The 16,107-nt window shown below is 55.3% G+C and overlaps 2 protein-coding genes across 2 annotated transcripts; both read left to right on the forward strand.

Annotated features, from left to right (window-relative positions):
* Positions 1 to 158: 158 nt before the first annotated feature.
* Positions 159 to 6,112, forward strand: MARS2 (methionyl-tRNA synthetase 2, mitochondrial). Its single transcript, XM_065643447.1, has 3 exons — positions 159 to 360; positions 459 to 793; positions 4,866 to 6,112. Exons 1-3 carry the CDS (start codon positions 159 to 161, stop codon positions 6,042 to 6,044), a joined length of 1,716 nt encoding a protein of 571 aa, XP_065499519.1. The 3' UTR covers positions 6,045 to 6,112.
* A 4,951-nt stretch (positions 6,113 to 11,063) lies between these two features.
* RAB33A (RAB33A, member RAS oncogene family) lies at positions 11,064 to 16,024 on the forward strand. The gene is made up of 2 exons (XM_065643387.1): positions 11,064 to 11,449; positions 15,510 to 16,024. Exons 1-2 carry the CDS (start codon positions 11,228 to 11,230, stop codon positions 15,963 to 15,965), a joined length of 678 nt encoding a protein of 225 aa, XP_065499459.1. The 5' UTR covers positions 11,064 to 11,227; the 3' UTR covers positions 15,966 to 16,024.
* The last annotated feature ends 83 nt before the right edge of the window (positions 16,025 to 16,107 follow it).

A 16,107-nucleotide genomic window follows, 5' to 3' on the forward strand; every position in this document is an offset into this window, starting at 1 on the left:
GTCGCCGCCCGCCGCTCCCGGCCCCGCCGCCCGCACGGCGCATGCGCCACCGCTCCTTTTTCCCCCCCCCCACCCCATGCCATTGGCCGCCGCCGCCGCGCTTCCCCCGACCCTTCCGGGCGGCCCCTCTGCCCCGCCGTCTCTGTGGTGGCGCCGCCATGTTGCGGCCGCCTCTCCGCCTCCCGCCCCGCCGCGCCACCGCCACCGCCGCCGGGCCCGGCCGCCGCCTCCTGCTTTCCACGCCCATCTTCTACGCTAACGGGCCGCCGCACATCGGGCACCTGTACTCCGCTCTGCTGGCCGACGCGCTGCACCGCTACCGCGGCCTCTGCGGCGCCGGCCCGGGCCGCCTCTCCACAGGTGAGCGCGGGCCCACCGCACCCTCGGGCCCCCGCGTCCCCCGGCTCGGCCCGAGGTGGCCCTGGGGACGCGGCCCCACGGCCTCTCTGCCGTTTCAGGGACGGACGAGCACGGGCTGAAGATCCAACAGGCCGCGGCCGCCGCGGGAACGTCGCCCCCGGAGCTGTGCGAGCGGGTGTCGGGGCTGTTCCGCCAGGCCCTGGCCCGGGCCGCCGTCTCCTTCACCGACTTCACCCGCACCAGCGCGCCCCGCCACCAGCGCGCCGTGCGGCACTTCTGGGGGGCCCTCCGCGATGGCGGGGCTCTCTACAAGGGGGTGTACGAGGGCTGGTACTGCACGGCCGAGGAGTCCTTCCTGCCCCCCGGCCAGCTCGGCGAGCGCAGGGACGCCCGAGGCCAGCCCTGCAAGGTGTCTCTGGAGACCGGCCAGCAGGTAACGGCACCCGCGGCGTCCGGGCCGAGGGCGGCCGCTCCCGTGGAAGCACCGCATGCTCCTCTGCTGCTCTGGCCTGGCTAAATTTGGGGGTGTTTAATGCTTCCTTTTGTAATTCACGTCAGCCAAGGCTTGCCTGTGTCTAGTAAGTCTTTTCTGCCTTTATAGCAACGTATGACTACGCAAGGGAGAGCTTGCAAGGGAGAGATGCAAATTCACAGAATCACACAGAATCCCAGAATGTGAGGGGTTGGAAGGGACCTTGAAAGCTCATCCAGCCCAATCCCCCTGCCGGAGCAGGAACACCCAGATGAGGTTACACAGGAAGGTGTCCAGGCGGGTTGGAATGTCTGCAGAGAAGGAGACTCCACAACCTCCCTGGGCAGCCTGGGCCAGGCTCTGGCACCCTCACCGGGAACAAGTTTCTTCTCGTATTTCAGTGGAACCTCCTGTGTTCCAGTTTGCACCCATTGCCCCTTGTCCTATCACTGGTTGTCACCCAGAAGAGCCTGGCTCCATCCTCCTGACACTCCCCCTTTCCATATTTATAAACATTGAGGTCCCAGTACCAACCCCTGAGGGACTCCACTAGAGTGCCACGGGAAGGATTCAGCTGCTGCTGGGTTCCATGGGCCCTTGGCCTAGAAACACTGTTTTAAAGTGCTAATGAAAGGAGTTAGCTGTGCAGAAGGATAAAGGTGTTTATAACTGAGGTTTGCAGAGTTTCAGACCTGTTTTGTGAGGCAGTTCAGTTGGGCCTCTGGACACTTTTCATCAGTCTTGTTACGTGGGTTTTGGCCCTATGTAAAACACTGTAACATCATCTGCCTGTGGTTTGGTCCGATGACTGAACAGTGCTGCAGCCAGGAGCATGGTACCTGACCGAGCGTCTCTCTGCCACTGTGCTTTCTGTGAGATGTCAGGAGTTCCATGATTTAATGCAGCACTTCCAGATGATCGTGCTTCAGAGCTCAGCAGAGGTTATTCCCTTGTGACACTTGTGCAAGGCTGGGGCATAGGAGTGTTGGTTCATACAGAAAAGGGTATGTTGGCAAATAATATCGCTTGGCGAAGTACCTAACATAGTTGGGGAACAGATGAATTTTCCAGGCAAATTAATGATTCTTTAGATCTAGAATAGAGTCAGCAGAGTTCAATGTCAAATATACCCAGAGAACAATTACTTGCCTTAGCCGCATATCAAACTGTCCAAGAGAAACAGTAATGTTCCTGGTGCAGAGAAGATTTTGCCAGGTGGTGGAAAGATATGGTAGGTGTTTGTCTCCAACCAGAGACAGTTGGGTAGTTCGTTGCTTGAGGATTTTGTGGAGGAAAATAGAGAGTTTACAACATGCCATTAAACCCATGCTTCTGATGTATCTTTGCTTTGGTATCCAGTAGAGCCTGGGGGTGAAAATGTGTAGCTCATCTTTAAATGTTGTTCTTCAAGTCTTCCTTGAACACTGAGAGATCAGGGTCTGTTCTGTAGGAAACGATCCTCCTCCTTCACTCTGTTACTGTGCTTTTGTGTCATTTATTGCACAGAGAAGCTGTAGGGGAGGCTCCTGGTGTGGTCAGTGTACGGAGCACCGGCCTACAAGAGGTGGAGGGAACTGGGCCAGTTCAGTTTGGCAAACAGGAGGCGGAGGGACCAGCTAATAGCAGCTAACACCTCTTGGCAGGGCAGTTACCCAGAGCACAAAGCCTTATGCTTCTCGGGGGTGCGAGTGCTGGAACAAGGGATGCAGGAGGGCCCGTCCCACCTCCGCTGCTCTCGTTTCATGGGTTCATTCTGGTGCAGGGTGGTGGATTAGTTTAGCTGTGAGTGAGCAGGTGCTCCATGGCAGGAGCAGGAGCTGTGCTGTTCTGTACTCAATAGGAGGGGTGCTGCATTTGTTGAATTGATCACTCGGGTCCAGCCAGGAGACTGTGCATGTGGGGCTGCAGGGATTCTCTCTCTGGTGAGGAGTGGGGAACCCACTGTTCGGGAAAAGCCCTGGGAGGGGTTGTTAAACAGCAACCTGAACATGAGCCAACATGCCTTGGCAGCAAAGGCAGCCAACGGGATTACCTTGGGTTAGACAAACAGGAGCAATGATCTCCCTCTACTCAGCACTCCAGTGACCACATCTAGGTACTGCATCCAGTTTTCCATCCCCCGATACAGGGAACACAATTCAGAAACTGGAAAAAGTTCAGTGGAGGGCCATCAGGATGGTTAGGATGCTGAGCACTTGCCATTTGAGGAAAGGCTGAGGGAGCTGGCTTCTGTAGCCCTACAGAAGGCAGGATTTTGGAACAGCCTAGTGGCAGGAGCTCTACAGTAGCTACAAGGAGATCATCAAGACGGTGGAGCCAGGTTCTTCTAATGGTACGTGGCAGGAGGGTGAGAGAATGAGTGTAAGTTGAAACAAGAGAGGTTCAGACTGGATTTAAAGAGAAACTTTTTTGCTGTGAGGGCAGCCAAGCAGCAGAACAGGCTGCCTGGGGAGGTTCTGCAGTCATCATCCTTAGAGGTGTTCAAGCCCTGCGTAACCTGTTCTGACCCTGTAGGTGACCCTGTGGTGAGTGCGAGGCTGGACTAGAGGCTTCCCGAGTTGTCCTGTGCTCCTGAGGTCAGGGCTGTCGGAAGGTGGGGAGAGATGGCGCACAGACTTCTCTGCAGGGCACATATTCTAGTCCATTTTCACAGGCAAGCCTTGAACAAAGACTCTGGTTTTGCAGGTTGTTATAATTGCTCCGCCCTTTATCAAGCTCTCTATGTGCTCCAGGCTCTAACTTACCAGTTCTCAGGAGACAGCCCGTTTCTAATCTCTTCTCCCACTGAACTACTTTCTGCTCACCTTTTCTGCAGGCGGCTGGCGAGCTCAGCTCTGAGCAGATGATGTCAGGTGGGCTCTTCAGAGCCAAACACCAGACTTGGTCAGCGTTTCACAAGAAACAATTGCAGTTCCTGCTTTGAGATGGCTTTTTTGTCCTAAATTGCTACCAAAAGGATCACTGGATTGTGTAAAAGGGAATATTAGATGGAGTACATGGCATAAGTTCTGTGTGAAGCATCACCCCTGGGCAGCTGAGAGCTGATAAAAAGATTATAGGAAAACATAAAGAATTCAAGGGGTGAGAGGCAACCAAAACATTTTTGTGTAACTTGTTTATGATTTGTGTAGGGAAGAATATTTCTTTTGAGGTGATAAATTAAACTACATCGTAAAGCAGTTTCATAGCACTGGGATTAGTTACCCCTTGGGCTATGTCAGCTTGAGGTGTGGTGGGCTCTTTACTATTTGTATTGAGAGTGAAGCACTTTTTGTCTGAGTCAGAAGTTGTTGGGTTCAGTGCTAGAAACTGGAACTCTCCTGTGTAATGCCCAAGTGTGTCGTTTCTTATCTTAGAGCCTTATTTAGCTTTAAAAAGTAGGAATTCTTGACTTAGCCATAGATCTCTTTGAGTGTCTTTGTGCAGCTCACTCATACCATATCTACCCACAAAGTTTTCATTGTTTTAGCTAAATGTGTCATTTAATGAATTTAAATGTGTGGGAGAAGTGCTGTCGGTACTTTAATATGATTATAGGCTAACAAAGTTAGAACCTAACATGCACTAATGCTTAGACTGGGGAAAAAGACGAACATTGTGCCTAGGAGAAATGCAGAGACACCCACCAGGATTGTTAGCATTGCAGTAATTAACAATCTTATTTTGTCTTTTCTGGATTTTCTACTATTATTGCAACACTATGCTTTTAAGAAAGTGTATTCTCCATAATTCTTGCCTGATGACACATAAATCTGGCCAGTGGGAAGGTAGTTCCTTCCCTGGGGGCACGAGCATCTTGAAAAGCAGCGTGCGGAGTGCTGTCCCAAGTGCCTGTGTCCTTACATGTTGCCCAGGGGAACCCGGAGAGGAGCCTCTTACTAGTCATAGAAAGACACGGGGCCTCCCACGTAGTGAGGAGCACACCAGACACAGAGCGTGCGACAAACGCCGCGCTGTGACAGTGCTGTGTGCAAATTGCAAAACCGTTTGCAGACCGTTTGGGCTGTAATTATTTTCTCTCCTGCCTCCTCAGGTGCACTGGACCAAAGAGGAGAATTACATGTTCAGGCTCTCGGCGTTCCGGGATCCGTTGTGGAAGTGGCTCCGGAACAACCCCCGTGCCATTTCCCCTGACCCTTTCTACCAGCACGTGCTCCGCTGGCTGGAAGAGGACTTGCCAGACTTGTCCGTCTCTCGTGAGAGAAGCCGGCTGCACTGGGGTATCCCTGTCCCTGGTGACTCCACACAAACTATTTACGTTTGGGTTGATGCCTTGGTGAACTATCTGAGCGTGCTGGGCTACCCGGAGACGCACGGCGAGTGGTGGCCCGCGGCACATCATGTTGTGGGCAAGGACATCCTCAAGTTTCATGCTGTGTACTGGCCAGCGCTGCTGATGGCAGCAGGGCTGCCCCCCCCCGAGCGAATCTTTGTGCACTCCCACTGGACTGTCCATGGGCAGAAGATGTCCAAAAGCCTGGGCAACGTGATTGACCCTTTTGTTTGCTTTGGACAGTACACAGTAGATGGATTTCGGTACTTCTTGCTAAGGCAGGGGGTACCTGAGCGGGATTGTGACTATTATGACGAGAAGGTTGTGAAGCTTCTGAATTCAGAACTGGCAGACGCGCTCGGAGGGCTTCTGAATCGGTCAACAGCCCTCAGCATTAACCCCAGCAACACTTACCCTTGTTTCTCAGAGTCCTGTTTTCCAAAGGTCTTGGATTCCAGCGAGACAAAAGGCATGGGTAGAGCCTCTGCCGAAGACTATGAGTTCGTGGCATCTGTGGCTTCTCTGCCTCTGCAAGTGGCTGGTTATTTTGAAGGTTTCCAGATCTACAAGGCTTTAGAATGCATTGCCGTGTGCGTAAGGCAGACCAACAGTTTCTTCCAGAGACACAGGCCTTGGAAACTCAACCGAAAAGACCCCGCGGAGCAGCTCTGGCTCGACACCATTATCCACGTCACGCTGGAATGCCTGCGTGTCTATGGGACTCTCCTGCAGCCCGTGATCCCACACACTGCGGACAAGTTGCTTTCCAGACTGGCTGTTGAGCCAGAAGAGAGGGGTCTCTCCAGTTTGACGTTTCTGCCACGCTACAATGGGCAGCCGTGTCCCTTTGAAAGGAGACAGCTTGGACCTGACACCGGCGTTTTATTTCACAGACTAGAGAAGTCAGGACAGCATCAGACAGAAACCAAGGAGCTCTAGTCTCTGACAAATGGCTTCTGTAAATAAAAGCCTCCAGGAACTCCTGGAAAACATTGTCTTTGTTAAAAGAGTGTTTCTCCTATCTCTTAGTGGTGGTATAAAGGGCATGAGTTGAAAACTGAGCTCAGCTGGGCTGTGCTGTCCTGCCTGGTGGGGGAAGCAGACACACTTGGGCAGATCGGTTCGTGAGCGGGGCTATGAGCTAGGAGAGCTTCCAGAATGAGCTGAAGACACAACCTAGGGTTTGAATATTGCTGCTTTTTTTTTTCCCTGATGTATTTTATGGGACATAAAAAGCTGAGGCAAATATTTATCCCCTTAAAATAGGGAACTCTTTCTATACAGTCGTGGGGCTCCAAGAGCCTATGTCTCATATCTTCCCTCCTGGCCCCTTCTCTTTTCTGGTGTGAGGAGCAGGTCAGGTGCTCTGCTGAGGACATTTGAAACCTGAATGGGGCAGCCAGTCTGCTCAGCAATCACTTCCAGAGCCAGCAGCTCCCCAACTTGCTTCCGTGCTCATTCCAGGAACCCCTCCTCAGGTCGGCATTCAGGCTGAGTCTCCAAGAGGATCAAACTACCCCTGAGGAAAGAATGGGTCTTTTCTGGGGCCTTCTCAGTGTTGTCTCTGCTCACGCAGGGAGAGGGCTGAGTGGCATTTCTGCAGCTGATGTCCTCATCTCGACTGGTTTTCGGCCAGGAGAAGTAGCTGGGAGTAGTCAGGAATGGTTTTCTGGGACATAGTCCAAATGGATCTGTTGAATCCATCTGCTGAGATTGCTTTATGGGTCAAAACCTCAGTTCAGCTGATGTCTACATGAGCCGTGAGGGGAAGGATCCCTTTTGTGTGACTGCTCTTTATACCAGAGGCAGTTCAGTGGGACAGGATGGTTTAGTGGTCAAATGGGTGCTCTCACTCAGCTGCATAGACCTGCAGACATGACCACAATTGGAAAGGAAAGAGGTGTTTCAGGCCCAGACTCAGTTTTATGAGGCGTTTCCACTGGCTGGATGGTTTACCGCACCCTCTTTGTTTCATTTCAGTGCTGCTGGAAGCAGGCAGCTGAGCACTGATAATCTGGGGCAGTTGTGACCTCTTGGGGACCTCTGGTAAATCCTTCCCAGCCTTTTGCTCCCCCACTTCCCACTAAGAGCCTGCACTGCAAGAGCCTCCTTGTATCAGTGGCCGATTTCAGGGGGCTGTGATCTCTTCTGGAGCTGCCTGGGCTGCGTTACTGGGGCAGCAAGAGCAGTGCAGAGCACTGTGGGGCTCTGCAGAGACAACAGAGAGAAGGGCAGACAACGCTGCTTCTCTGTCACATCGCCCTTGCTTGGCTCCGGTATCTGCCTGGTGCAGTTATGTCCTCTGCGCTCACCAGGAAGGATGTAGCGACTCAGACAGAGCTGCCACAAAACCCTGCAGCCATCCAGCCCTCAGGCTGCAGAGAGTGCCAGAGCCTTCTGTGGGGTGGGGTGGCAGTGGAGACAGCCCCTGTGTGAGGTGTGAGCAGGGGGTGCTCTGCTGAGCCCCGTGGGAGAGCTACAGGAGGAAGTAGAAAGGTTAAGGAGCAGCAGGGCGTCTGAGAAAGAGGCTGGTGGGACCATGCTCTGGCCTCCCTGAGACAGGAACAGCCACCAGAGAAAAAAAAAACAAGATCAAGGGTCCTGTATCCTCCCCCACCAGGCTGAAGACAGTAGCTGGGGAGAAAGGAGTGAATGGAGGCGAGTCCACACTCAGGGCAGCAGGAGAACCCCCTCCTTGCCTGCCTCGCCCTCCCAGCTGCCTCTGTACCACAGGTATGAGGCTCTGGATGTGGAAGGTCAGACGACGAGAATGAAAGTCCATCTACACCGCAAGTGCTGACAGGATCAGCAAGGCCTACCCGCTGTATTATGACCACCTCCACAAGGCAGCAAAGACGGGTTATAGTTGTAGGTGACTCCCTGCTAGGGTGTACAGGGGTCCACCATGCCGGACAGACCCTCCTCTCAGGGACCGCTGCTCCCTTCCTGGGACCTGGGTTAAGGACATCGCCAAGAAACGGTACAGCCCTCAGGCCACTACCTGTTACTGATCTTCCACGTGGATGGTGATGAAGCTGAGACCTGTAGTCCAAGGGCCATCAAAAGAGACTTCAGGGCCTTGGGACAGTCAGTGAGGGTATCGGGAGCACAGGTGATTTTTCCTCCTCTCTCCTTCCAGTTGCGGGCAGCAGCACTGGGAGAACATATGGATGTCGTCTATTAATACATGACTCCGTGGTTGGTGTCACCGCCATAATTTTGGGTTTCTTGATAATGGGATGGCCTACATGGCAGCAGGTTTTTCTGGTGCTGGATGAGATTCACCTTTCTCAAAGGGGGAAGACATGAGCTAGCAAGGACTTATCAACAGAGCTTTAAACTAGACGTGATGGGGGAGTGGGACGATATCAGGCTGTCACTTCCTGCCCAGAGTCGGGGGAGAGGTGACTCAGGTTCAAGGGTCCCCTTGGTTGGAAAACAGTATACATAATACCTAAGGTCAGTAAACAACACCTTGTATTTTGCAGCTCAGCCCAATTTACAAATGATTCGGCAGCAGAAAGGTTTACCTTACTTAAGCCTAACTGGTCAACAGTTTAACAGCAAAAGGATTTACATAAAGGAGTTTGCGGCACATGTTGGGCTGTAAGCCTTATGCTATTATACTAATCACAGAAGGAGAGGCAAAGAAATAGGGATATAGGAAAGAAAAAGAGAAGGAAAGAAAGAACAAAAGAAAGGAAGAAAGTGAGGGATTCCACCACCCTTAGGGCTCCACAGCATGGATGGTGGAACTTGTAGTCTCTGGTCCAGTGATGTGTGGCTTCCAGCATCCCACGGCGAGGATGCTGGGCTTTGTAGTTTGGGAGCGCAGTGTCCTCAGGGGTCTGGTCCGGCTCCTGCGACGAGAGTGGTCGGCAGAGTGGTCCTCAGGATGGTGGGTTCCCTGCCAGCGCTGGTATAGGTGAGCCTTTTTATAGACCTCTGGGTTGCCTGCTTGCGGAATTTTTTTGTCTTTTGCGGAGGTGTTATTGTGAAATAAAAGTCTGGGGGGTGATTGTGAAAGATAGACTAGTCTTGGGCCATCTTGAAGGGTCTCAGCTTTTCCCTTTGTGCCATGCTGGGCCTATCAGAAGATGGAGCTACGTACCCTCTGGCACATCCCCCACCTCCTAGTGTCAGCCAGCCGACCTGTGCCTGTGTCTCCTCAGCTCCTTGTTGGTATGTAAATCACAATTCACCTTAGCCTGAGTGTCCCATCTCCTGCTACTAGGCCACAATGTTTGAGCCATGATTCTTTTCAGTCTTTGACAATGTCCCATCTCCTGCGGCTGGAGGAACTAGTTTTGGCACACTGTTTGAGACATAATTCTTTTCAGTCTCTGACACAGGCTCACCCGTGACAAGTGGTGGGACAAGACGCCAAGGTTAGAGGGGCAGGGTGCCAGCGAGGATCCTCAGCTGGTGGCCCCGAAATGCGTTGGCCTCACTGGAGGACACTTGAAGTCTTACGGAGATGAGCCAGGGACTCCTGAGGTAATAGAGGCCAACAGGAAACCCCAGTGAAATACTTCCGAGGAATTAAGGGCTGTTCCTCTGAGAAGGCGACGCAGCCAACAGCCCGGCTGAGATGCCTCTACACCAACACACGCAGCGTGGGCAATGAACAGGAGCAGCTGGAAGCCACCGTGCTGCTCGAAGGCTACGACCTCGTGGCCACCACTGAAACGTGGTGGGACGATCCCGTGACTGGAGCACGGCGATCGATGTCTGCAGGCTGTTCAGAGGGGACGGCTGAGGAAGGAAGGGTGGAGGGGTTGCCCTCTACAGCAAGAGATGGAGCGAGTGTGAAGAGCTGTCTCTGAAGAACAGCCACGAGCAGGTTGAAAGCTAAGAAAGGTAAGAATCAGAGACTGAGGCAACAGCCGGTATCAATACAGACTGGGGGATGAAAGGGTTCAGAGCAGCCCTGTGGAGAAGGACTTGGGGTGCTGGTGGATGGAATATTGGACATGAGCTGGCAATGTCCGCTTGCAGCCCAGAAGTCAATCGTATCTTGGGCTGCATCCCCAGCCCCGCGGGCAGTGGGTGGAGGGAGGGGATTCTGCCCCTCTGCTCCGCTCTGGTGAGACCCCCCTGCAGTGCTGGGCCGGCTCTGGGTCCTCAGCACAGGACACACATGGACCTGCTGGAGAGGGGCCAGAGGAGCCACAGAAATCACCTGAGGGATGGAACACACCTTTTAGCAGGGTCTCTTGTGACAGGACAAGGGCTGATGGTTTTAAACTAAAAAAGAGAAGATTCTGGCTGGACATGAGGAAGAAATTGTTGGCCCTGAGGGTGGTGAGAGCCTGGCCCAGGTTCCCAGAGAGGTGGTGGATGAACCATCCCTGGAGACATCCCAGGCCAGGCTGGACGGGGCTCTGAGCAACCTGAGCTGGTGCAGATGTCCCTGCCCATGGCAGGGGGGGCACTGGGGGAGCTGGGAAGGTCCTTCAACCCAAACTGTTCTGTGATTCTCTGTGATGCCCAGCACGTGAGAGTTGCCATCTTGCAGGTTTTGAGCATGTGGGTGTTTCTGTCACCCGGTTTCTAGTCTCGCCTGCCCCGTTCCCACCACTGCCCTCGGACGGCTCTCCCTCTCTCCCGGGGTACGGGTGTCGCTGCCTGCCGCCCCGCCGGTGCCCAGCCTGCCCGGGGAGCGGCCGGCAGGATGCCCGGGCTGCGGGGCCGGTTTGGCCCGGGGTCTGGCGCTCGCCCCGAGGTTGGGGCTCTGAGCCCGGCGCCGTGGCACCCTCACCCGCCAATGGGGCGCCGGCCGGGTCCCCGTGCCCGGCGAGTCCCCGCGGCGCAGGGCCTGGCGGGGACAGCAGGTGGCGCTGTGCCGCCGCGCGGGGCGGGGCCGGGGCCGGGGCCGGTGCCGTAGCCGTAGCCGGTGCGCGGGGCGGGGCTGTGCCGTGCCGGTGCCGTGCCGGTGCGCGGGGCGGGGCCGGTGCCGGTGCGCGGGGCGGGGCCGGGGCCGGTGCCGTAGCCGGTGCGCGGGGCGGGGCTGTGCCGTGCCGGTGCCGTGCCGGTGCGCGGGGCGGGGCTGTGCCGTGCCGGTGCCGTAGCCGGTGCGCGGGGCGGCGCGGCCCCATGCGGCGCTGAGGCGGCGGCGCGGGATGGCGGCGGGCGGCGGCGGGCGGCCGCCGGGCTCCGACTCGTCGCTGGAGCCCTACGTGCAGACCCGCATCTTTAAGATCATCGTGATCGGAGACTCCAACGTGGGCAAGACGTGCCTGACCTTCCGCTTCTGCGGGGGCACCTTCCCCGACAAGACCGAGGCCACCATCGGCGTGGACTTCCGCGAGAAGACGGTGGAGATCGAGGGCGAGCGCATCAAGGTGGGCCACGGCGGCACCGGCACCGGGCAGCAAAGGCAGCCGGTCCGTGCCCGGGGCTGGGTCTTTGCACCCCAAACGCCGCTCAGGGGCTTTTCTGTTCTCAGCCCAGCTGGAGGGAGGGAGTAGGGGAGGCTTCTCCTCGCCGTGCTGAGGGACCTTCCTGAGCCTGTCACGGCCGCGCTGCCACCTCCGAAAGGACAGCGCGGGGTGAAGCGCTGCTGTCCTGCTCCCGACAGCCGGCGTGACCGGGGCCTCAGAGCGACAGGGTGGCCTCCGGCTTCAGCGGCTGGACCAAAAGACCGGCGAAGCTGCAAGCAGCTGGGGAGGGAGCTGTATGCAGGACCAGCGTGGTTTGGGGAGCAGATGGCTCTGTGCTGGAAGGCCGGGAGCTTGCAGGAGCTGGTTGCAGCGGGCTCGGCAGCTGGGATATCAATGCTGAAGGCTGCTGTCAGCGAGCACCGGGGCTGCAGTTTCAGCAGAACTAGAATAGGATGCATTTGCTGTGTGAAGGCCGGCGTGACATCTGTAAGAAATGCATTAGCCCAAACCTGAAGAGCTCTGGCTGATGTGTCAGAGCAGATCTGCAGATCAACAGCAGCTGGTAGGAAACAGCCCGGGGAGCAGAGTTTGCGGCTGAGCTTGGCCTGCCCGCTCGGGTGGATCAGCACTGACAGCCATCCGCATGCAGGACTGACTGCTGGAAGAACAGATATTGCTATTTTGCTGGCAGATGGGTGATCAAAAGTTGAGGGACTAATCAGCTACTAATGGTGGATGAGAACTTCAGCTGTGCTTTTATGTTGTCCATGAATGTTTTTCCCTCTGTCCTTTAAGAGGAGAGGGGCTAATTTACTTCCCCCCCGCCTTCCCCAGCCCAGTCCAACACCACGTAGCTGTGGTGCTGTAATGCAGGCTGGCGTGAGGCCTGTCTTACTGCCACGAGCTGGAAAACGCTGCCAGGCATTTCCTACCTTTGGATATTATTAGTGCTCCAGCAGGCAGCAGTGGGAGGCAGTGCAGCAATTTGGCCTTTTCCTGGGACCACGTGTCCAAGAGGGGAGATGAGAGGTGGGAGAGGTGCCCTCCCTCTCCTGCTCTGCCCAGACGGAACAGCCTGGGAGAGATCGGCAGGGAGGTGAATGAGCAGCACCTCTTCTTTGCCATCATTTTTCCACTCGGAAAGACTCTGGGGCAGGCACCATCTCTGTGGGGTACAGGGTGATTTGGATTAACCACAGACACTTGTTTAGAAATTGCCAGTTCTGAGCTTTAAGACGTGACCTACAAGGGCCAGCAGAACACATAGAATCACAGACTAACAGCAAAGTGTGGGTTGGCTGGGACCTCTGGAGGTGATCTGCTCTGCTCCGAGCCCCTGCTGAAGCAGGGCAACCCAGAGCCAATTGTCCAGGACCGTGTCCAGGTGGCTTTTGAATATCTCCAAGGATGGAGGCTCCATAACCTCCCTGGGCAAACCGTGCCAAAGCTTGGTCACTCTCAGAGTGAAAGGTGTTTTCTGATGTTCAGAGGGACCCTCCTGTGTTTCAGTGTGTGCTCACTGCCTCTGGTCCTGGCACCGGTCACCAAGGAGCCAGGACCCATCTTCTTTGTAGTCTCCCTTCAGGTATCTATACACATTGGTAAAATTTCCCCCCTGAGCCTTGTCTTCTTCAGACTAAACAGTCCCAGCTCTCTCAGTCTTTTCTTGCAGGAGAGACACTCCAGTCCCTTCAACATCTTCGTGGCTCTTTGCTGGACTCTCTCCAGTCTGTGCCTCTCCTGTACGGGGGAGCCCAGAACTGAGCACAACACTCCAGGTGTGGCCTCAGCAGCACTGAACAAAGGGGACGGATCGGGAGCACCTTCTTCAGCCTGCTGGCAACACTTTATTTATCCAGCCTAGGATACCATCCACTGCCTTTGCTGCAAGGGCACACTGCTGGCTCGTGTTCAAGCTGGTGTCCATCAGGACGCCCAGGTCCTTTTTCTGCAAAGCTTCTTTCTAGCTGGGTGGTCCTCAGTGTGTACTGGTGCCTGGAGTTGTTCCTCCCCAGGGGCAGGACTCGCCACTTCTCTTTGAACTAACTGCATGAGGTTCCCGTCAGTGCATTTTTCCAGCCCGTCGAGGTCCCTCTGGAGGGCAGCACACCCACCTCACATCCTAGCCACGCTCCTCCCAGTTCGGTGTCACCTGCACGCTTGCTGGGAGTGCACTCTACCCCACCATCCAGATCATTAACGAAGATGTTGAACAGGACCGGGCCCAGTATTGACCCCTGGGGTACACTGCCAGTTACTAGTGTTCAACTTGACTTCGTGTCACTGGTCACCACCTTCTAGGCCCAGAAGTTCATCCCGTTTCCAGTCTACCTCACTGTCTGCTTATCCAGCCCAGGAGCTTGTTGACTCCCCTGTCACTTGGGTCACAAAGGTGTCATCAGTGCTCTCCAGGAACTTCCTGGATTGCTTGTGCCCTCCTGCATTGTCCTTTCCGTACCTATTGGGGTGGTTGAAGTCCTCCAGGAGCACCAGGGCCTGAAGTGTGTCCTGTGTGTGTGCAGAGCACCTCATCTGCTTGTTCTTCCTGGTCAGGTGGTCTCTAGCAGACACCCACTGCAATGTCACCCATGGCGGTCTCCTCTGTAATCCTCACCCACCTCCGGAGCTCCGTGCCCTCTTGCTGTTCCCTCACACAAAGGGTAGCTCCCCTGACTCCTCTGTACATACCACTGTGTAATTGTTGGGGTTTTCTTTTATGGCATAGGGTTAGGTGGACAAATGTCCTGATCTGGCACAAGAATGTTTGTGAAATGAGAAGTGCTTTGTGTGGTTTGTTTCTGTGGTGGGGATGCTGGTCGAGCACATCAGGAAGAGGATGAGAAGCAGGGAGCAGTCCGGCAGCAGAGAGCTGTAGGAGGGCTGCCTGACAAGGTGTTAAGAAGTCAGGTAAGTCATCAGGCAGGGACTTCTCTTGCTGAAAAGTGTGCTGGCAATTCTCTTGAACATATAGAATGAGCCGCAGTGGCCAAAAAATGGGATGTGCTGCACAGAGCCTTGCACTTATCTCTGAATATTGAAAGTGAATTAAAGTGCTGACATGATCGCTCTTACTAGATAAGCTGGGCTTGCTTGGTTGAATTACAGAAGAGCGTGTGCTGGCCTATACAGCCTTGGGCACTGTCGGCATAGGCCCCAAAGCTTGTGTAACTCATCCGTCAATCCTGGTTCATCTGATAAGAGGTTGCTGCTCCCTGCAAGGCTCGCGGTGCTGTGCCCCAGGGCTGTGGCAGCGCTGTCAGAGGTGGCGGAGCAGGACCCCGCTGCCCCTTCCCGCAGCAGCTGGAGGAGCCAGCCCGCCCCTCAGCCCTGGGACACACCAGGACAGGAGGGGTGGGACCCTCGGCCAATTGACAGGGTCCTTAACGGGACCCTGAGTCAATTGACAGGGTCGTTAGCAGAGAAGGTGCCCAGAGCAGCTGTGGAGCTTCTGGACCGTGTTGTAATGCCCACAGCCACATCTGACCAGACTATAAAATGGGGTCCCTGCCGAAGGCCACCTTGGAGTGGTCTTCTCAGAGCAGCGGGTCTGTGAACTGGAGCCCTCCCCTTAGACTGGAACGCTGTCTAAGGAGACTTCCCGGGACTGAGAGCGCCTCACCTCCTCGTTTGGGTGAGTGGTTATTTACTGGATATATCCTTGAATGAGTCCTTGCCTAACCAGGCAAGTGAGAGTCCTCACCTAATCCAGGCGAGTGATTATTTCTTGTGGGTACCCTGGAGTCAGAGGGCTCTGTTTTTGTTTCTTTGCATGCACGCTGTGGATCCTCATTATTCTTATTTTGCTGTACCCCAATAATTTCCTCAACTGATATCTGAACCTGTATTTTATGTTGTCGGAGTGCTAACTAATTGTATAAACCCTGTTTCTGGTCGGTTTATTTGCTGCACTTTTCCAGCCAGAATAAAGTCTGTTTTGGAACTTGTTGTCCGCCTAAAACCGACTTCGGGGTGCCTCCGTGACATTTAAATTGGAGCCTGTCTTGTCTGCTTCGCTTCCCAGGTGCAGGTGTGGGACACGGCCGGCCAGGAGAGGTTTCGCAAGAGCATGGTGGAGCACTACTACCGCAACGTGCACGCCGTCGTCTTCGTTTACGACGTCACGAAGATGACCTCCTTCACCAACCTCAAGATGTGGATCGAGGAGTGCAACGGGCACGCCGTGCCCGCCATGGTCCCCAGGGTGCTGGTTGGCAACAAGTGTGACTTGAAAGACCTGATCCAAGTGCCGTCCGGCATGGCGCTGAAGTTCGCCGACGCTCACAACATGCTTTTGTTTGAGACCTCGGCCAAGGACCCTAAGGAGAGCCAGAACGTGGACGCCATTTTCATGTGCCTGGCCTGCCGGCTGAAGGCGCAGCGCTCGCTGCTCTGCCGGGACCTGGAGGGGCGGCCGGGCCAGGCCCGCAGGCTGGAGCCGGCGCAGGACGCCAACGGTAAAACCTCCTGCCCGTGCTGAGCCCCGCGGCTCCCGCCGCCTCTGTCACGGTCACCCCAATAAAGTCTCTGCCGCTCCCACAGCTCTGGGTGGTGCTTTGCGCGCCTCGGCCCGGCTCGGCTGCGCTCGGCTCCGCTCGGCCCGTTTCGGCAACGCTCGGCTC

This window comes from Caloenas nicobarica, chromosome 12, assembly GCF_036013445.1.
Source record: "Caloenas nicobarica isolate bCalNic1 chromosome 12, bCalNic1.hap1, whole genome shotgun sequence".
NCBI classification, from domain to species: Eukaryota; Metazoa; Chordata; class Aves; order Columbiformes; family Columbidae; genus Caloenas; species Caloenas nicobarica.